Here is a 22,759-nt window from a genome sequence, read left to right on the forward strand (position 1 = left end):
GGCCCCTATCTCTTTCTCCAGCTTCAGTCAGTGGTGAAATCCTTTCTTGGTTACAAAGCACTATCAAACAGAGATGACTTGTGCTAAGCCAGTGGATTTGCTCTGCATCTGAGCTTAGCTGAGTTGGGATGAGGTAAAACATGGACTAGCATGACAATATAGAGAGATACCCACAGTTTCATCCAAAATCACTTGGTCCGCACAGATCTTGATGTCTAATTTTTTTTAGATTAGTCAACTGCCAAACTGTCGAGCCTCAAAGCAGGCAACCAGCCCTGTGGCTGGAGACTGTCAGTTCCCTCTGTGACTGAGGACCCCATAGCTGGCTCAGCTGAAGAAGGATACGGGATCTCAGTTGATGTGTTTTCCCCGTGTCATACAAAGGAAATTTTTTCTCATTTTTCTCATTCTGTCATTCAGTTACAGATACTCTTTTTTATGAGCTTTTTTTCCTTGCTTTTCTTCATTTTATGACATTAATTTGGCTCTATCAGCAGCTCAATCATATTCATGTCAACCAATTAGAGAAAATTTGTGTGGGCACTGTTGCATTAGCTAACTGTAATTTCATTCTGTGGTCAGGTATTGTAGTGGTTTTCTTGTTAGTCTTTGAAATGTTCATAATTATGAATAAAGTAACATGAAAATATGATAGCTTAAATAATTCTTCAATAAGATACAAAATAATTGCATTTGAATTCCTTTTATTTGCATGGGTTTTTTTTTCCCCTTCATTGTAGGTGTTCCTTGCTTTAAGAATAGCTTCACCTCTGGAGAAATAACATTAGGTCATGAGGGCAGTTTTTACACAGTTAAACCATATGGTTTGTGTTCTGTGTCCTGGCCTAAAAAGGGACAACTGCATCCATATAATATGCAAGCTGCACTTAAAAATATATTTTTATTATGTCATGTCTGAAAGAATTCACTTATTCATAATAAATCTGTGTGTTTTCATGGCAACCTGGCATTTTTTTTTATTATTTATTAAGCATAACAAGAGATTTGGTCTTTTGCATTCATTATTTAAAAGATTACTTATACTCAGTTTGACAATAAAAAAAAAATTCCACACAATTTTTTACTGATTATTTTAGTTTGAGTCTTAAAAACAGAAATACTGTATTTGTCCAAAATTACATTACTCCTAAGACAGTGGTGACAAATGTATTTTTATACTTGGAAAAATTAGTATGTCTTACATTCACCTTGCAATGACTGGCTTAGTCTGGCATACTTTTTTCCAGAGCTGTTGAGGGATTTGTTTAGCCCAATAGGATTTGTATTGATTTCTGTTTCACTTTTCTTTTTTTGGTGATCTTTATTCTTGGGGTTTTTCCTTATATTGATTCTGAAAGCTTTAGCCATTTGGGTTATTACAAATGTTGCTATATTTATGCTGTAATCCTACTACAATAATCAAGAAGTCAGACTTTCACAGACCTTCATGCACACGTGCCTAACATAAAAAGATGCACACACACAGAAAACTGAACTTTCAATTGGTTTGCTGGAATTTGAAGCCTCTGAAAAGAACTTATCTTTGATGAAAAGAACTGTATCTTCGATGCAATTTTTTTCCACAGATGATTTTTCAGGTGATACAGGGACATTAATCTATGTATTAATTGGTAGTTATTGGATACTATTTCTCATTCCACTTAGACCAAAATTTCAACTATACTTTTGAGGTAAGCCAGTAAGCTCTGGTTTATGTCCTATCTGAATATTTAATCTATATGGACCAAAGAGCTGTATAAATATGAGACCATTTCAAAAGAAATTCAAGGATTTTCATAAATAAAAGCAATTATAAGTAGCCAAGCACAAAATTTAAAAATAAGGTTTTCCTGGTTGACTGCCAAATACACTCAACATAAGCAAGTTTTCTTAAATGAAGAAAAAATAACCAAGATAAACTCAGCCATTCTAGCAAATCCCAGATTTATGTTTCATCAGTTAAACTCAGAAATAACACTGCTTGTAGAAATAGCTGCCTGTAGATGTTTTGATATGTAACTGTATTATTTTGGATTTGATCAAAATCCACAAGCAGCAGTTGCCTAACTTTAGAAGTCAGATGGTCCCATAGAAGCCTGTGGGACTAAGTTATTTAAAATCAAGCAATCCTAAGAGGATCTCTCTTAGGGAAGAGACAAAAAAAAAAAAAAAAAAGTCTTATAAGGATGTCAGCTCCAACAGCACTTGTTATTAAAAATGATAATTCCAACCACTTGGAACTATGCTAGTTAACTCAGTGGATCAGAAGACTCTTTGATACCAGTGCTGCAGATCAAACCTTGCCAAACTTCAAACTGCAGCTGTATCCCAAGAGCAAAAACTTTCTCCATCTAAGGCAGATTTTGGTCAGCTTCCAAAAGTGATTTATTCCTCCCTTCTTAATAAAACATCTTTTGCAGTTTTATGGGTGACAGACACTCACTGTAGCTTGGAGGGCTCAGAGTGTAGAAAAACTAGCAAAGAGCAATTATCCATCCAAGCCTCAGGTAGGAAGCATTGAAGAGTACTTGCACATGCAGTGGGATGTGATGGGACCGTGGCCACAGAGAGGACTGAGGCTGAGCAGAGTGAATGCTGTTACATGGTTTTACTGTAAGCACCTGAATGATAAAGTCAGTTCCCACTGCGGGGCTGGGAACTGCTCTTTCAGTTATACATCCTACATGCTGGAGTGAATAGGGATTCTGATTTAACCAAAACGCTGCACCAGCCCTTTAGGAATGTGGGCTTTTCATTTAGCATAAGGTTTTTTCTGCTCTCAAGTGCTGAAGCACCCAGTATTTTGTGAGTTGTGGGAGAGGGAGAAAAGATTTTTTTTGGTGTTATCAGAAGGCAAGTTCTAAGTAATAGACTGGCTTGATGCCACTAGAGGCACCTAGAGCTCAGTAGATTTGCAAACTTTTCTGGACTGTCAAGCTGTGTTGCTGGAGCTGAGCTATTTCAGGGAGTTCATTACATTGTTGAGGAATAAATGAAATAGTCACAGCTCCTGTTAAGAGTTATTGATGGTAATAGCAGTCTTCCTCTCAAATAAGACCATGCCACTACCTTTAAAAATAGGAGACCATTCATGTGAAAAATAGTACATAAAGAATAGAGCTATTAATGTAGGAACTGAGCCTTATGTGTAGTTTACCAGGTACTGTGATCCATGGGCCACAACGAGGAACCTATAGAGGGACAACTGTTGAAGAAAAACACAAACCTCCCCTCACTTTTAAATGAATCAGATTTTATTTTAATGAAAAGTAAAGGCAGATACAAAGTGCAAATTCATCAAACAGAAAATAGAAGCAAATCTGATAGAACTGGAGTAAAACAATTTTAAAATTCTCAGACTTGATTCTATGACACTCCATATTATATGCCGCATATTATTCATTTCCCTGAAGACTTCTTTTGTGATAAATTCTGGAAAAGAGAAATAATGGAATTGTAGAAAATGAAATATTATAAGCATAGCATTTTTTAACAGAGAAATTTTTAAACATTGAGCCATTTTATTTTTCTTTCTGAAAAAAATAATGAAAAAAATTAACAAAGTACAAGTAAGTTACATTACTTCAACAGAAACTTGAAACTGATTATAAGACTGATTAAAGAAAATTCCTCAGGACTGTCATTCTGCTTGATGGTAGTGGCAGTTGTGTCTTTGTACATCTCAATTAGGGGCTCTAAAATGAACCTTTAAAACCTCTTTGTTTCCCAAAACGGACTTCAAAATATTTTTTCTCTTTGTATTGTGACACAGACTGGCAATCAAGAAATTTGAAGTTAGGATTGACATTCAGAGAAAAACATGTTTTAGTAAGTTTTTGTGAGGAATTTGTGAGTGGACAAAATAAAATACTAGATGAAAGGATGTTATTATCATCTTATTTCTCCATACTCCCATCTTCCATTTAACTGGCAGCTGGAGGTAAAGGTTAATTTAGCTCCTAAATGCATAATCTTCTGCAGCTTTCAATAAACTAACAATTTATATAAGTCCCCCCGCCCCCCCCCCCATACATCTTTCTTCTGCTAAAAGCGTATCTTTAAATTCTTTGTGCTTTCCTGTTCTGTAGAAATTATATTGCCGGAAATTTGGAAATAAGCTGAAACAAATGAATATTGGAGTGCATCTGCATTAAGAGGCCATCTACGCATGTGCATAGTATAAAAAAATGCTTATCTAAAACCACTGCCAGTCATCCTAAAGGACACCTCTAAAACGAAAATTATCAAACACTTAAAATACATAAGGAAAATGGCATACCATTTGCAGAATTTCAATTTCTGTTTGAAGAGTCTCACAGACACTTTCCCAACTATCATCTTTGCATTTTTCCAACTCTTTCTTAAGTCTGTGTCCAAAAGCAAATAAATTTTGAGGTCAGAGAACTGTTGCTGGGTAACTTTTTTTTTCAGCTTTGGTCCCAGTTCTCAATTTGACTTGTGTGAGAAAAGCCTCATTGATCTATTTTCCTGGTCAGGATTTAAGTTTGCTAGTTAGACAAATTTCTGGACTGTGTTGTTTCCATAAACTGTGAAAGATATATGGCCTCACTAGTCATCATTTTCCTTATTTAACCACATGAATTGGAATGGTGATACTCAGAAACTACCATATGTTACTGTTCTTATGTCTCCTGGGTATCTTGTAGCCTCTGCTGGAGACAGAATGTTGGATAGATGGGTGCTCTGCTGCCCCTGTGCCAGCATTGCTCCATACCCCTCCACAAACTCCACAGCTTTTGTTCCTCTTCTCTCCTCCCTGCTCCCTCTATTCCTCAGCACTTACTGTTGCCCAGTACTCCCAGCCAGGAGTTCTCCAACTTTTCTACAATAAGAATTACTTTTAATATAGATATTTCTTCATTCAGAAAACCGTTTAGTCCTGCTCAAAGGAGATACCTCAGCTCTGCACATCAATGACTGTAGTGGTTTAAATTAATGCTAGGCCCAGAGAAATCTCTGGCAGAGCTTTCAGTAGTCTGATAAATACAAGGTGATGAGATTATACCGGGTCTTTTCATGGCTGTCAGAAGAAAAGCAAAATGACAAAGATAAAGTTGTTTACCTTTAATACAGTTTCAGGAAACAATCTGAATGTTCTGGAACATACAGACTGAAAATATTCTGCTTGTCATTAAATAGCCAAACCAATGCATTAAAGCAGGACCCTGTTTCTTCTGAAGTTGAAACAGAAGGTAGCGACTATTTTTGCTTTTATATATTATAATAGACAATAAATTATTTGACCTTATTATAGAGATGATGTACCTCTTTAGCTGTCCTAGTGCAAAGAGAGTTGGTTTTGTACACAGAAATGGCTTAATTAAAAGGTGTATCTTTAGGTAGAGGAATAGCTCAGTCACTGTGCAGCTTTAGAACAACAGACTAAGACTGGATGTTAATTTTGTTGTTCCTATGGAAAATGCAGATATCTTACCATCAATATGGAAAAAGTATGAGCTCTATGTGCTTGCATTATAAAGCAGTAAATGTCCTTTCCTTCAGAAATATTTCTCATAACACAAGAATCGAAAGGGGAATTTTGACTATGCTTTAAGAAATTAAATTTTCACTGCACTGTAGTACATTGTTAGTTTTCAGTCCATTTCATTGAGAGAAGTTCACTTCAAGGTCTAGGATCAGCTTGTGATCTTGATTAAATCTGCTTAACTTCATTGCCTTGTCTCGGCATTTTTTCTCTCTGTATTCTCTGCTAGTGTGATATTAGAACCCTAATTTGCTTGAGACAAGCAAAAGCCCTACTCAGTTTAATTTACTTTAGGGAAAGACAGAGTCTGCTGGTCTTAGAGAAAATGCTCTCCAGTGTCTTTCGCACTGTAAAACTGATGCACAGCCTGTTTGCCACTTGTTAGCTAGGAATGATACCAGTCCATGCTAGGCCCACATTAGGGATAGAACAAGCAGAAGATAAGCAGTAGGAGTTGCTTATCTGTGTCTTGGGATTGTTAATTAATTTCTGTTGATGATGTGCTTTGAAACTAGCATTTTGTGTATGGATTTAAAAATTTTATTTCAAATATTTTATAAGGCTTTTAATGGTAGTGACAGCACAATTCTTTACATAGCATCAGGTAGTGGTGTACAAGACATTCATTCAGATGTGGTCTTTAATTCCTACATTAATCAATTGATTCTGCTTTCAGGTCTTCTTTCTTATTTAGAAGCTAGATAATTACAGTATGTGTCAGGAATAATATACTCACAAAATAAGAGCTGTCTGTTAGGTTACAGTCTACAAAATTAATGCATTGGGGACGCCTGAGTTACTGAATAAATGATGAAGTTTTACCAGAAGGAATGTGAGACAATGGAACTATTAAAAAAAAAATGTTTAACCTGAAAGCAGATTCAGTTTTTTCATTTTACATTTAAGATAAGCAGGATATTCATATTCATCTTTCCAGTATCAGATTGAATGTGCAAACCAATTATTCATGAAACTACATTGTCTCAATGGAAGGCAGGTTTTCTGTCACTTTTGAAAATGGAAAAAGATGTAACTTTTGCTAGAACAAGGATTAATTTGACAATTATACCCTTTTTATGACTATGAAAAAAGGCAGATCTCTTAGGAAAAATAATCTGAAAAATCACATTACGATTTGGCTTCCCACGTCCTTTGGTTTTGTTTTATTTTTAGCATTTTGTTCTCCTTGCTGACAATAATATATAGCTTTAAAATAAGTCACTGCAGTGGACTAACAGTGTCTTGGCAAGTTACAGTATCACAGGCTCTAATGAACAGCTGGAGCTGAAATGCCACATTTGCAATAGCTAAACCTAGCTTTAAATCATGTAGGTGGGAAAACAACATCAGCATTTTTTGGATGCTATCTTGTCCTAGACTGAGCTCTGCTATCAATGGCCCATTTTCCATTAGTCTTGAATGCTAGAAGTGACAGAGATGAAGAAGGAGGAGATCACTGAAGATGATCGATTCTGCAGCTCTGAAATGAGCCCAGCTATTAAATGTCATTGGCATTTGTGGTGATACACATTCTTCTTGAATTTCAGCTCTATACGCATGTGGCAAAGAGGAAAAATAATTTGAAATCAATACATGCTGGTATTATAAATTGAACTATGAAGAAAATAATGTTATGGTCAAACAGGTCTCTCTGCAAATCATCCATAGATTGAAATTACTGTATCAAGACTTTAGTATCCAAAACTTGCATTCCAGGAATAATTTTACGTTAGGTCTTAAAGGAGAAATAATTTCTTTAGAAGATAGGCTTAATATGTGATTTTAGAGTCCTTTTTTTTTCTAATGGGGCTGAAAGACCCTAACTAATTGTTGTTGGAATTGCAGAAGGAGCAGACTGTCTCTTAGTCATGTTTAGCTGGCACAAGTGCAAAGTTTTTTCCTTCTCCTTTTTGTCTTTGCCTTGCTTACGACCAACATTTTATTTTTTAATCATAAATTGGAGGGAAAACATTGTGGTATATTATAAAACGGAATTGCTGACACTGATATACAGGGTATAGAATCCATGGTACAAAATGAAATTCCTTAAGAAGCTATATATAACTTGAGAGTACATATCTTGATTTTTCTGGGATTTCATCCAGAAAAATCCTGATATCATGAATATCAGGAGATACATTTATCAATGTTTTAAAACTTTATTGGGACTGAAGAAAAGTATAGAAGACTTTAGTTTATTGTCTCAAGCTCAAGTAGAGGTCAGACATTGAGGTAATTCTCAGGGATTAACACTGGGATTAAATTAATGTGTATGTTTCGACAATGAGAGCAAGATTTTGCAGGTATTTACAATATGCTGACACTACTAAACAGAATATGCTATTGATACAGTTGGAGAAGTCAATAAATTTCAGACTATTATCAATTGATTGAAGAAGAGGAAAAACAAGTCCTAAATGGAATACAGTATCCCAAAATATAAAGTCAAGTACTTGAGTTACACAATTAAATATAAAAGTCTGTGCTTGATGGAGCAGAAGGATAATAAAATTAAGCAAGTGATCTAACAGTAATAATAAAGCCTAGCAAGAAGATGAAACATGAACACAAAGAAGGTACTAGACAACATAACAGTGGAAATCAAATGCAAATGAAATTTAGCTATTTTAAGTAAAATAAGAAATTTTCTGCATTTGCTGTCCTGGATAAAATGTTAAATGTAAAATACATAGTTACCATTGATTAAAGCTTGCATTTTGTGAATGCTATCAGGCACCTAATCATAAGAGTAGTTAGAGGTCTTGAAAAGTGTGGTGGTATTTTCCAAATACATAAAACATCACAAGACATATTTAAAGAATATATAATAATAGGTGAATAAACATGGAATGGTTAAGGCACACTAAATTGCACATTTAGGATGAGATTTGCTTTTGTGCAGACAGCAAACCAAAGTTGTGTGCATTATTTTTCATTGGAACTATAAGAATGAGCTACATAGGAAAGAAAAAATACACAAGCATGTATGTGAGATGTGAAATGAAATGTGTTTCTAGAGGTCAATAAGATTCCTATTGAAAGGCACGGAAAGTAAATAGGGGTCAATGGTTCTTCCAGTTCAATTATCTTGATTTTTCTATTGAACAGAGAAAATGAGATCTTAATCTGGATATATTAATATGGCTACTCTATTGCTGAAGTTAGTATCTCTGTTATGTACTGCTTTCTTCATGTCTATAATACACTCAGAGCTAAAAAGGATTTAGAATTGTCCTTGTTTCATTCTGCTTTATGGGCTCTCCATGCTCTGCTCATCTTCCAGGTTGAATGAATCTTTTTTGACAAGTAGGTGAGAGATTTGTACAAAGTATTCTTACACCCTCCTGGTATTTTTTTTGGAAATAACTCTTTCTTTTATCTCACCCACAGCTATATTTTCTTTTGATGTTTATAGCTGTATTTTGTAATCACAGTATGCTCAGACCTCTCTGCTTCCAGGTACCTGTTCTTGAAGTCCCTAATTGTGTACAAGTAAATAAACTTACACTGTTATACATCATATTCCTCTCTTTTTAGTGACTCTTCTGCTTGGTGTAGAGTTTAATTGCTTAAGATAATGTTGTCTTGAAACACTTTCTATTCTAAAGTCATTAATTAAAACATTAAGCAAGACCTTAACAACTGTGACTGTTGTTACCTTAGAGTCCCAGGATTTTAAATTGCAGACCTATGACTGTTCTTACTATTACACATTTCTTTACTTAATTTTTTAAGTATGTCTTCCCTAGGCTAACTAGTATTTTTCCATGTGGGATAGCATCAAATACTTTATTAATGTCTAGATGGATGGCATTGGAATTTTCTTTGTCTAGCCTATCTGTTGCCTTATCAAAGAAAGGCATCATTAGTCAGATTTGATCTGCTTTTTGTAAATCCATTCTGCAATTCATAATGGAAAGCAATTTTAACATAATTCAAGCTATAATAGTTCCACTAGGCACTGCTATTAAAAAGAAAAGCTCAAAAAATCAATGAGGAGATTGCCATTGAAAAACTAATTTTGAGCCACATATATTACTCCAGAGACTGATCTTTTCAGATTATAAAATTTAACATCAAATTAAATTGAAAAAAAAAAAAAAAAAACCAAAACAAAAAACAAAAACCTACCAGAAGAATGCATGGGGTGTAGGCAGTCTGTTGTTTGCATGAACAATTTGTTGAGCATTAAAGAATATATTTCCTGTATGATTTGTATGAAAGAAAAGAATTACTTTTTCCTTCCTAATTTTGGTAATAGGGTTTCTTTTACTGAATAATGAAGAATAAGAAGGAATACAATATTTTTAGGATTTAGACATGTCTACAAAGCTGTGAACTATTTACAAAGTAAGCAGATTTCATGCATTTACTTTCTGCTGCTTATTTTCTGAAGTAGAAGAGAAATTCAGGTTTCAAAGAAGCATTTTATCCTTATTCTACTTTTTAAATAGGTTGAAAGATATCTATTTTAGGTAGAAATGCTCTGGTTTTAGTCTAAATGAACTTCAACTAAAATTATTGCTAGGCTGTTTTACTTAAGGCAACACAAAAATTTAAAATTAAAATGTGAAAGAATAAATAATTAATGCAGTAATTACAATGAATATAACAGTGAAATGCCATAGTTAGGAATTTACTGGTATCAGTTAGTGTCTGTTTGACTCCTGCATTGTTCCACTTAAGTGATGTTACTTGCTCTCTGCCAGGGAAATGGGACTCCAGAGAGCTGATGCCAAAGTTCTTTCCTGCTGTTTTGTGTTTGAGGATGGCATTGGCAGAACAGATGATTAAAACAAGGCTTTTGATCTTAATTGCAGCTCTCTTTAGGGAAAAAAAAAAGAAAAAAAGACAAAAACAAAAACCCAAAACACAAAAAAAACCCAAACAAAAAAAAAAAGGCCCTATTTTCTTAAAAAATTCTCTGAATTATGCACCTTTATCATGAGACTTGTATTTTCCAAGGTGCCTGCTGATTACATCTCTGCTTAACATTCCAATTCTGGTTGGATTTTTTTCTGCATCCAGTGTGGATCAGGACAAGCCTCTACAGCAGCTCCAACAGCTGCTGGAATTACTGGTGTGTGCTTCTCATGACCCTTTGCAATTCTTTGATGGATTTCAGAGAAATTTTATGAAACTGCAGATGTGGTATGGGGCATTTTTCTCAGATCAAAGATGAATTGCTGTAATTTGAATTAGCTGGCTACGCTGTTCAGCTGAAATGCAATTTACTTTTAGATATATACTTAATTGCAATGAAGATTCTTGCCTTGCCAGCTACTTTTGATATTGATTTTTAAACTGGGACTAGGGATGTGATACAGTAACAGACTTGCAGGGTGATTTGGGAGCTACATATATCAGGTTATTGATGCTGACTGTCTCTCATGTTTGTTCTAAGGAAGCATCAGAAAAAAGGTATTTTTACCACTTAGAGTGGTGTGGTTGCCAGCTCTGTAAAAATCAGATTTTGTGCTATTTTTTCCTATGCTATATCATAGGAAAAAAAAAGTATTTCTGACCCACATTATGTGTGTCAAAATATTATCATCTTTATGTGTAACAAAAATGATTGTCAGTGAAAACTAGCATTCTATTCTTGCAATAAACTCTGTATGGGGATAAAAAACCTGATCTTGTTAGGCTAAAAAGAGTTGTTTCTCAGGCACAGAAGGTTCAAAACCATTGATTTTAACATGACCAAAATTGACTCCTGTTAAGATATACACAAGTATATGTGTATCTCGAGAAGGAGAACCTTCAAGGATGAAAACTACCCAACCTCTCTGAGCAAGCTGTGCTCCTCATGATAAAAATGCTTTTTCCTTAAATTCACTCTAAATCCTCTTGTTTCAACTTCCACTTTATGCCTTCTGTTCTTTTGTTGTGCAGATTCTGGCTCCATCCTCTTGATGATACAGAGGTAGCAGAGAGTGATCAGATACCCTCCAGGGGACTATTTATATGCTGCACAATTTACAGTGTCTAATACTTTCAATACCCTTTCATTCTCTTAATTCAAACCGAGTAGTTCAAACCAAGAAGTGATGAGTAGGCTTTGTTAAATTGGAAAAAAAAAAAACCAAAACCCAAACAACTGCCAGAGTTGTATGAGTCTGGTAAAGTTTGGGATGGTTGTAAAGAGCCCAGCAGTGACATAGATAGGCAGACAAATGAGGATTGTCTGCTTGGCTCCACTGAAAAGCCGAATCTCTTAATGCTGACATGGAAATACAGCAGCACAGCTCTATTGCTTCTGGCATCTGAGTGAACTTTTTCGGGGCTATCTCACTCTATGAAGCATTGAGCTTTTCTGATCAAAAGCAAGTGCAAGATAAAAATATGATTTAGGCAAATCTGTCTTAAACTTTTTCCAGTATCTGAAATGAAAAAAAAAAAGTTTCAATTTTAAGGAAATATGTTGGGTATATTGCTAGACTTCAAGATGGGCTTGCATTTTGTGATAGTGGTAATAGCATAGGAGCACTTTATATTTTGCACTACGTGCACTTATCAAATAATGTTAGCTTATCTTGACCATAAAAGGAGGCATTTCATGAAATAAGGAAATCTCATCATCCTTCTTGCCTTGGTTGTCAATGACACTTGCTGATTTTGCAGTTAATAGAATTTAATATGTTTTATCCAGTTTTTCACCCAGAGAAAACCAAAATGTCATTCTGAAGAGCTGGGAGATAATTTCACTGCCTAGAAAGGCACACATGAATTTGATTGATCCTGAGGATCTCAGTGGCAGAGCTGAGCATTAAAAGTATGATAATGTTGGCTACTTCTGTACCTTCCACACAGGAAACCTACTATAGAAAATGAATTACACAAATTTGGCTATTCAGTGGCATCATGGCAGTAAACTATTCCAAGGGAAGTATGTTAGTTGGAAGGAAGCTGACAGCCTCGTGTATCACCAACCCCAATATATCATGATTGAATGAATAATGGAAAGGAGTGAAATATAATGTGCTGTCCTGGAGAATCGTTACTGTTATTATTATTTACACTGTGTCTTCTATGTATATGTTGAATGCAAATTTTTTGCTACTGTATGCAGGATTGTGAGCTAATTAATTTTTATGCTGAGGGGATTTTGGCCATGTCTCAACACTGTGTAAGAGGTTGAAGAGAGTTAGTAATAGGGCTGATATATCATTTTCTTTCAAAAACTGATATTCAGCAAAAAATGGGTCATTACCAAATCGTCTTTCAGAAAATTGCTCAGGGTTCTCTGCAAAGTTATAACTTTCCATTGAAAGTTTTCAGATTAAAAAAATCCCCACTATATTTATTTATTTTTGTCAAAAGGTTATGGATATATAGGAAAAAACCCTGTGGTAATATAAATTGTGTTTTCCTCAATTTCTGTTAAAGAATCTTTTGGTCTAGCTTTATAAGGAGTTCCTTTGCATTGTCTATTAATTATTTTTAAATATTCCCAGGCATTTTCATCTGGCCCATCATAAAATAGCAAAAAGGTAGTCAATTCTGTGATATGGGGCTTTCTGTATTTGGGGTTTAAAAAAAAAAAACAAAAACAAAAACAAAAAACCATTATTTTCTGTGAAGTGAAAACCTAATGTTTCACTTAAACTGACAAGAAACAAACTGTCACTTCTCAGTTTCTGAGAAGAAAACTTCACTGTTAAGGGAGACTGTGCAATGTCTTCTGTCTTGGTTAAGTCTTCAATTTTTTTTTTTAAACCAGCTTAATTAGAAGGCAAACTAGAACTGATAGCAGAGATCATAGAGAAAACAAATGTGCATTTGGTTGCTCCAATGGAGACCCCAGCCAACCAAGGAGGTTACTGTGGCCAGCCCAGTCCATTGCAATGGGCTCTGCACAGCCAGGCAGCAGAAATAAGTTTAGCACTGGGCAGATCGTCAGTGCTCTGTGCACCACCACCATTTTTACAAGACCTCAGGAACTGATCTTCCATCCAAACAGCAGCGGTTTGGTCTTCCTCAGGGTTTGACTGACACCCCTGCAAACACTTGCAGTTTTGAGTTTGTTGGGGTGTGTATGTGAGGGTGAAATACTGTAAATAACAACAAGACTTGGGGCTGTCTAATAAAAAATGAATGGTTCTGCCGATTTCAGAAGGAATGTTGTGCATGAAAGGTAAAATAGTCATTGTTACCAGGACTAGACTGCAGTTGCACTCCTAAAATTAAATTAAGTACTAATTAACATGAGGCTTTTACCTTAAACATTCAGGATCAGTTTGAGGTTTTTCAGTGACTTGGATTTTTTCTGCTTCTAAATCTTTCGTCACTCTTTCTGCTTCTCTGATTACTTTCTCCAGGTCTAAACATGAAATCAGAATTACCCTATAAATATATATTAATCATCCATACTCAAAGACTTTCTACATATTCTAAATTTATATTTTCTAATATTTCTTCATGAAACTCTTTGAAGGGTAAAGACATCTAAATAAAGAAAATGAATTATTTTATTATTATTGTAATCACATATTGCAATCTAGAAAATTTCATTCATTTTCCCAAACAATTTAGGACCATATTTACTGCTTTTCTTAGCTCTTACTGCAACACATTACTTAGATAGAGGTAAAAGAAGATACTAAAACAGTCATTTACATTATTTTAATTCAGATTTCAAAGTATTCTCTACTGCTGTGATCACCTTTGACACAGAGGATTTTTAGCAATATTTATTTTGATTTTAAGTTCTTTGAAACATTAAATTCTACACTTAAGTATATGACTTACCAGCAAAAGCAAAACTTTCTTTGATATTTACAGCTCATGATTCAGCAGATCTCTGGACCTCAGTATCAATGACATTTAAATTAAATCTCATTGAAATCCATAGTATTTGTTATAATCATGTTTATAAATGATGTATTACATATTGTAAAAATAAATTAAATATTGTTACTACGATTCCTTTTGCTTGAGAAAAGAAAATTGACAACAAACATTTTTCAAAAGCATTTGTCAAGCCAGAAATAATTATCACAAGAAATAGTTATCAGGCACACCTTTAAGCTCACTTTGGAGAGTAAATAAATCCTGCTTTAATTCATTCTTCTGCAGCTGAAGTGCATTTAACTGAACATTTTTATGTTCCATTGACTCCATTTCTAAGAAAAAATACATTTTAAATTAAAATGCATTGCAGTTTTAGCATTTATGATACAATCTTAAATATTCTTAACTACTTCTACCAATCTTCAGCTAGTCAAAAGAACCTTAAATATAAAACCAAAATAAACTAAAATAATACATATATAACACAGTTCATAGGAAATTGTGTAATATAATGTATTCATAGCTATAAAAGAAATATTTTTTAAATGTTATTGAGCTATTCAACATATTTTGTTGTCTGGGCATAAAAAGGATGTTTTGCTTTACAGTTAATTCAGGTATAAAAAAAGGATGACTGATTGAATAGGTGGAGAACAGGCATCTCTCAGCAAGACTGAAAAAAACCCACTTCTTAGTATTTTTGGTGTTATATATTTTTGAACCTTACTATTAGACAGCATCTGGAATTAATTGTGGTTTTTTTTGTATCAGTTGGAGGTCCTCACATAATTTCCTTGTTATGAGTTGCTTAAACTTTTCACTTCAGAGTTGTCAGTGTGCCCAGGAGCATAGCAAACAAAAAGACAGACAAGTTGTGTCTCAAGAAAGATGCAATTAAAAGGTGGAACTGAGATGGCAACTGAAGAAGAATTTTGGTCACCTTTCAGGTACTTTTGATCATTTAACTGCCCAGCTCTGCCTGAATATGTAAAAATTAAATGCTAAAAGTAGCATTTGACACAAAATAGAGACTTTTCAGTTGTAGATTAGTATCTTAGCCACAGGAAATAAGAAAGAAGGTGTTACCAAGTGCAAACTCCAGAGGACAGTCCTTTTTCAGTATTCTTACAGCAGATATGGGGAATTGAAATTGCTGTTGCTTGACAGATCATGAGGCTGGAATGGACTTTGAGGGGTCATTTACTGCATTCTTCCCCTGAAGACAGGGTCAGCTGTACCTCTTTTTTTCTGAAAAATGCTGTTTTGACCTTTTTTTGATAACCTTGGTAACGGACACTCCTAATTCCTTTGGTAATGGAATCTTCTAAGGCAGAGAGCTTCAGTTGTCCACTGTTCTTAGAAAGATTCCTAAGCTGTCAGACAGACTCTCCTCTCTTGTGCTTTACACTTGTTACTTTTTATTCAGTTCACTACAGGTATAGACAATATATTTATTTCCTTTCTACAGGATATTTATACAATTTGAAGACCGATATCCGTATTTCATCAGTGTTCTCCTTAATAGCTTAAACAGTCACAATTCTTTCATTTTTTTCCTTCTCATATGCTCCAGAACTCTGATCACTCTCACTGGTCTTATGTGGATTGTCTCCAGCTGGTCCACACTTTTTTTTTTTTTTTTTTTTTTTTTTTTTTTTTTTTTTTTTTAAGTTTAAGATCAAAATGAGATGCACAGCACACCAGTTCAAAGCTTAACTGCCCCAAATACAGTGAGGAATTATTTTCATGTGTTAGAGGTCAGAATTCTGTTTGTGTCTCAGTGTGGTGTTGGCATTCTGATGTCATTGACTCATGTTCAGCCTGTGATCCATGACGACCCCAAATTCCTTGCGGAAGGACTGCCCTGCAGTGTGACCCTGTGCTCTGAGAGATCCCATGCTCTGTACCTTCGCTGAAAATCAAGCTACACTGTGGCAGTAAAGAACCAATCCTACAGGACATCTGTGTATACAATTCTTTTGAAGCTAAGGAAATACTCAACCACAGGTGATTCTAAACCTAATCCAGTCTCTGTGTACGACTGTTAGCTCTGTGCTGGCTGAATTAGACATTGGGAGCTGCCTCTTCAGGTTGGCTCCTTCTCCTCACAGTGCTCACATCAGAAAGGCTGAAGAGGATAGGGAACAGAAGAGCCTTTAATTATGCTTGGTATGGCAGACCACACTCTTTCAGTTCTAAAAGGAAGCTCCAGACAGTTGGGGAATGAAACTGAAATTACTGGTTTGCACAGCTGTATGTTATCAATTTGTGTTAATCCAAGATAAACTGGTTTAATATAAGACTTACCATTTTTCAACAGAGCTGCCTCATTCTCCAAGTCATTTATTTCAGTCTTGACTTTCTTTTTAATATGAAGCTCTCTATTACTTGTTAGTCCATATTCATTGTTGAACTCTGTTATTTCTCTGGTAAAATTATCTTCCTCTTCAGAAATTTTTCTCTTTGCGTCTGCCTGGAAAAATGAAAGGGAAGACAATGTTCAGGTGAAAAAAATCAAAGTCTTTGTTAAGCTAGGCAGACTGAAACACACTGTTGTTTTTTATCCTTAAATTTGTAGTAGGAAAGTAAATAAATAAATTTTAAAAATCTAGAAGTAAAGAAAATATTTACTTTTTGTTATAGGAGCATGAAAATAGGCTACAGCTCTATCATTATGCCTGTTATTTTAAACATTTCCTTTTCCTGCAAAAATGAAGGGTCTGTTTTTGATAACCAAGCATTTAAAAAATCACTACATTATGTTATAGACTTGAACCAGCAGATTTTCAGTTCAACTCTCATATTGAAATTAGAAAATTCTGTTTACAGTTACTAGCATAGTATAGCAACTCCTTTTCTCTAGCTTGTTATTAAACTAAATAAAAGTGTTGTTTAACCCTCTGCAGAATGCAGATGTACTTTAACTCCCTTTACAACTACCAAGAATGCTATTGTTGATAGAAAATCACAATTCAATTTTCTGGTAAAAAAAATATTCAAAAGAGTAAGGTTATATTAAATTTCTTCTAAGAAGTCTTAATTGATTGCTGAATTAAATAAAGGAAAAAAAGAAAAGATAACTTATATATCAAACTTCACACATATACTGGGAATACTTTGGGTGGTGCAGAACTATGACTAAAGTTAGAAAGATATCTGCCTAAAGATTTAGGTTTAATACTGGTGATTTGTACTGAATGCTTGAAATTTAGCTCTGCTGGTTTAAAGGGCAAATATATATACAGAAACACTGCTCCACTGCTCCTCTGTGGCATTTATTCATATGTACAGATCCAAGAAGCCTCAACAAAGTAAGAGGAAGGCAATATTCAGGTTAGTATAGTGGGAGAACTGGAAAACTTGTAAGTAGCTACCTTTGAAGAGGTGGTGAGGTGTGTCTGGCACCAAAGAGATTGTGTGCTATGTCAGGATTGCTAAACTGTCCACATTTGCTAAAATGTGGTGTGGGCCTCCCTGGGGTTTTCCTTTGATCCTTTTCAATATTTTTTACTGTGGATGAGGCAATCCAATTTAAGGTGAGGCTTCCGTAGCTTACTTTTCCAAAGGAAATAATCTGTCAGAATTGGAGTTCACTCATACAACAGCAAATATTAGAAAATGAAGTCAAGAATATAAAATCAACTTTGGAGATAAAATGCAGCCTACACTACCAGATCATAGTTTAAATGAAATGTGAGACTTTATCTAAGTTTACATTGTTACATATACTAATATAAAAAAAAATTAAAATTTTCTGATTAAAACTAGCTTTTCCAGATTTTCAAATTTTAAAGCTGATTGCTCTTGTACAATAGAAAAGAGCTGTGTGAATATCACAGCTGGAAACATACCATGATTTTAAGAAGACTGGTTCTTTGATTAATAAGTTCAGCTTTTTGTTTTTCTAAGCTGTCTTCATGTTTCTTCAGAATTTCTACATTTAACTGCTTTACAGACAGATGCTGAACCTTCCAAAAGAAAAAAAAAAATTGTAAAGTTATTGTTTAATTGTTTAATATACTCTGAAATTGTACACAAGGATCTTGGTCCAGTTTAAAAAGAGTTGGCACAGCTGCTGGACTAACAAAAGCGTAACAGCTCTTTTTTTTTTCCTCTATAAACTTTCAGTACACTGCTAAGATTTTGAAAAGTCTCCTTTCTTTGCAAGACTCATTAAGTGTTGCTCCATCATTATAAATTGGCATTTTAAAATCTGCTAGGTTTAGAAGAAATTTTTTCCAGGAAAAATATTGACCACATGGGATCCTTTAGCCAACATAATTCACTGTCCTCCATGTCACTGTGTAAAGCTCATCATGAATCAAATAAGACAATAATATCAAAATAATATCAGGGGGGCAGGGGTCCAGCATCCTGGTTTTGGCTGAATGGCTGTACATGTCATCCACTCTGCAATGCTGCTATGGAATATGAAAAGGTAAGCAGGATATTTGCCTGAGCACAATTTCTGGAATTTTTAGCTGAGGGAGGGTAATGGGAATTAGCTCACTGGTTATTGACAGTTTGATCATAAACCCCCCAAGCCCTAAACCTCAATTTTGCACCTAGGTTTATTTAGCATTTTATTAATTTTAGCCATTAGTTTATCTGATAGGAGGGTATGCTGTTCAACCACTGCATTTTCAAAATTTGCTGAAGGCTTCTCATTTTTCTAGCACATCTATTGTATCATCATCTAACCAAAGTGCAAATATGTGGTGGGATAAACTATAACAATAACAAATAGGAAACAGATAAGTGTTGTAGAGTCTTAAAGGAGGAGAATCATTTATTTGATGGAGTGTCAAGTTCTCTTGATTCAGAGCAATGAATAGGGAAAGCAAAGTTAAGATTTGCCCACAGAGAGTAAAGGCTCAGGGTAAGTATCAGGAATTAAATTGAACAGTCAGGCTGATTCAAGAGTGTTTGTGTGTGTAGAAACAGAAAAGACCAAATAAGAATGGTATTACAGTGGTAAAAATGAAAATATTTTGAAGTTAAATAATGCACATGATTGTGGAGAGGGCACAGATGAAGTGCCTCTGATCAAAATAGGAGGATAGTGGAATGAAATACCCAAAGACTGCAATATGTGAGTTGGAAAGGAAAGGGCTAGATTTTTCCTCATCCCTGATATGTCCAGCATGCTAAGTTTGCAGGTCAGAATTTATTTTACATATTAATTCAAAGAAAGTAGTGGTCTTACATCACTGTTTGTAATCCTGTATGTAACTAGCTTCAGAGTAGTTTCTTCAAGTTGCCAAAATTCATCTATGCATTTGCAACCAATTTTTTTAAAAAGTCATTGAGCTACAAACAGAAAAATGCTATAATTTGGGTTCAATTACATGCTACCTGGTTTTACAGAAGAGAGGGAAAAATTGCACTTCCTAGGACTCTTTGATTGACCACAGGCAGTGGCTGTGAAATAGATGTCAAAAAACTTCTGAACTCAGTCTCATCATCTTGGTCAGGCATCAGGTGCTGAGCATGCACGTGGTTGGATATGTGTGCTGGTAAAGAACTGCAGTTATTTGGTGTGGGATAAATTGAACAGAATTAGCTGAACAGCATTATTTAATACTATTTGAATTACATGAACTATTAGCAGTAAAGCTAATTCCTGTAGTGAAAAATAAATTACTTTAAATAATGTCAACATCTATATAATCTTTAACCCTAAATACAGTCTGATTGAAATGTATTTTTCTATTCCACTACTTTTCTGTATAATTTCCTATCTATAAATGAATCAACATCAGACTAGGCAAGCAAGTAGAATGTATTTTCATGGACATCAGTGAGAATATCATTAATACTGGTCAGTAAAGCACATAAAATTTAATTAGATGTAGTTCGTCAGCTCTTCCCATTAGTCATTTACAATAATGGCTCTGCTCTCAGAACCTTCTGTACCTACCACATAAACCTTGATTATAAATCACAATGCATCAATAACCAATTAGCAGAATAAACATAAAATTGTGATGTTCATAAATAAACTTATGAGTAGGACTACTGGGGACTTCACCTAACAAGCAACATCCAGATATAATCTGTGTTGGATAAATAAGTTACTATTTTAAAGCACCTTTGGGCTCTGAGATTGTGGCATGTATAAATGTGAGTGTCTGAGTAACTGCCTGCATGATTATAGTCTCAATTTGCAAGCAGTAAATATTTGTAAATGAGCTCTATTCTGATCCCTTCTCAGCAATGTCGAGATATATATATATATAGTCCATTATATATATATATATATATATATATATAAAAATATATATATATAATATATATATAATATATATATATTATATAGTCCATTACAAAAGGCAGAAGAGACTGTTTTAGGAAGGACAGAAGTCATCCTCCAAACATTTATTTTCACAACTAGATGAGGCAATCTCCCAAAGGTTCTTGGAAGCTGTTTATTTAAATGGCAGGATCCAACAGCTCTGACTTCAAAGGAGGCTCCACATGCTTTCCTGTTGTAAACATACATTCTGTCAGCAGAGATACTTAAGAGCACAGGGGAGGGTATTTAGACTTAATTTTCAGGCACAAGCAAATAGATTTTTAAATAATTCGCAACCACAGGTGTTGTTGATGAAAAGCTCTGCAAAACCGGTGGCTTAATCTGAAAATACATCTGCAGTTTGATTAAATGGAAAGAGTAATAAAACCACTAAAAAGACTCAGAAACTTTCCTCTATCTTTGGCCTCCCTAGGAAAACACTTAGGGCTTGTAAGCCTTAACTGTAAGCTCACAGAAAGAGCTTCAGTATATGACTTAAGAGCCTGTGAAATAAATGTAAGGAATGTTTCCATATATTTTCTGTGAAAGGCCGTTAATAAATGGCATTGGGCAACCAAGGGATGGTTTCTGCACACTGGAGGAAAGTGCTGTTACAAGTTGCAGGACTGTTGAAATGGGGTCTGGCCTCAAAAGTCAGCATGCCCTGAACACAGCCAGGGCCAGCCCCAAGGGTGAGATCTGTGGGAGGAAGGATGTTGACGGACACATTTTTAATTCAGAAAGGCACAGTGCAGGTTTCCTCCACGCTGTGCTACTCAGCAGGTGAAGCACTTCCTCGAAAGTGCTTATTCCTGAAAGAATAGGTTGTATATTTGTAAACACAAAGTATTTCATTATTATGTACACTATAAATATGCCTGCTCACCTTGGTTTCTAAGTTAATTTTTGCAGCACTCAGCTCTTCTTTTATTTGGTTAATTTTTTCATAACTTCTATTTATGTCGCATTTAGCTGCAAGACAACAAAAAACTGTAAAAGTATGTGCTCAGTTTGTAGATGTTACATCCTTACAGAAACGTGCTGGTGGCAAGAACCAGCCATGCTGGCTCTGCCAAGCTTTCCCTGGCACGAATCCCCTCAGGACACCTCTGAGGGACTCGTCCTCTGGGAATGGGGAGGCCCCTCAGGATGGCGCCCATGGGGCTGACCTTGTTGGATGAAGCTCCTCTTCTCCCTCGCCTGCTTCTCCGTGAACTGAATTTGCTGGAACAAAGCGTTCAGGTTCATTCCTGGCTTCTCGTGGGGCTCTGTGGGCCGAGCTCTCTGTGAGGGCTCTGGGAAGGTCCCCACAGCTCTGCCCTCAGGCCTGGCCTCGGCCTCCCTGGGCTTGGGACAGAGGTCTGGGGACACGGCTGAGGGAACACAGGGACAGAGAGGAGGTGAGGGTTTGCCACCCTTTTTGCAGAAAGGGTGGCAAGAGCAAACCTCAAGCAGAGGGAAATGTGGGTGACTGGGTGGGGGAGCCCACATGGAAAACAGGGAATGGGAACACACAGGCAGGGAAGCAGCACGGTACGAGCAGAAGATGTTTGGTAAGGAAAAAGACAGATGGCACTGAATCATGTCAAACATGGGCACATCTGTCAAGCTGGTTCTGACTCAGGATCTGGGGGGTTTTAGTCAAACAACTCTGACTTTTTTAATTCTCTAGGACCATGTGCTCCATACTGATTTTCTGTCATTCAGAAGCTGTTTTTTCTCTACCGCTTCCTTTTTCGATGGAGTGACCACTGTTCTTTCTAAATGTTACATCTGCTCAGATTTACTTATCTTTTGAAGACTGATGTCTAACCTGAGAAATCAAGGAAATAGGCTAAAAACTGCTGTCACACAGGAGAACATGGTCAGGTTGACTCTATGGAACTTACAGTGATTAGACTCATGACCATGAGTGTAAAATGGGCAGTGTTTCTGTTCCAGTTAGTCCCAGCAAGCAAAGATCACAACACAGCCCATTTTATGCTCTTCTGGAGCATAATTGTGTAAAAATTTACAATGCTCTGAGTTCCTGCAAAGTTCTGGATTTTACATTACTGGATGGTACACCTGGAAATGTAAGCAGCTGGCTGAAAATATAATTCACATTACAGGGTTTGCTTTTACATCTTGGGAAGGATTGACTACATTCCCTGCGGAGAATAACT

General features: G+C 35.5%; 1 protein-coding gene across 2 annotated transcripts; it reads right to left on the reverse strand.

Annotated features, from left to right (window-relative positions):
* Window positions 1–3,257: 3,257 nt before the first annotated feature.
* On the reverse strand, window positions 3,258–22,014 carry CCDC172 (coiled-coil domain containing 172). Of its 2 annotated transcripts, XM_053984023.1 has the most exons (8): window positions 21,764–22,011; window positions 21,481–21,566; window positions 18,151–18,267; window positions 16,607–16,772; window positions 14,530–14,631; window positions 13,727–13,829; window positions 4,280–4,367; window positions 3,258–3,432 (listed from the first exon to the last, which is right to left on the reverse strand). In XM_053984023.1, the coding sequence occupies exons 1-8, from the start codon at window positions 21,840–21,842 to the stop codon at window positions 3,400–3,402; spliced, it is 774 nt and encodes a 257-aa protein (XP_053839998.1). In that variant the 5' UTR covers window positions 21,843–22,011; the 3' UTR covers window positions 3,258–3,399. The 2 variants fall into 2 exon arrangements, with proteins under 2 accessions (XP_053839998.1, XP_053839999.1); XM_053984024.1 differs by lacking the exon at window positions 18,151–18,267 and having other exon boundaries at window positions 21,764–22,014.
* Window positions 22,015–22,759: the final 745 nt, after the last annotated feature.

This window comes from Vidua macroura, chromosome 8, assembly GCF_024509145.1.
Source record: "Vidua macroura isolate BioBank_ID:100142 chromosome 8, ASM2450914v1, whole genome shotgun sequence".
Classification (NCBI taxonomy): Eukaryota; Metazoa; Chordata; class Aves; order Passeriformes; family Viduidae; genus Vidua; species Vidua macroura.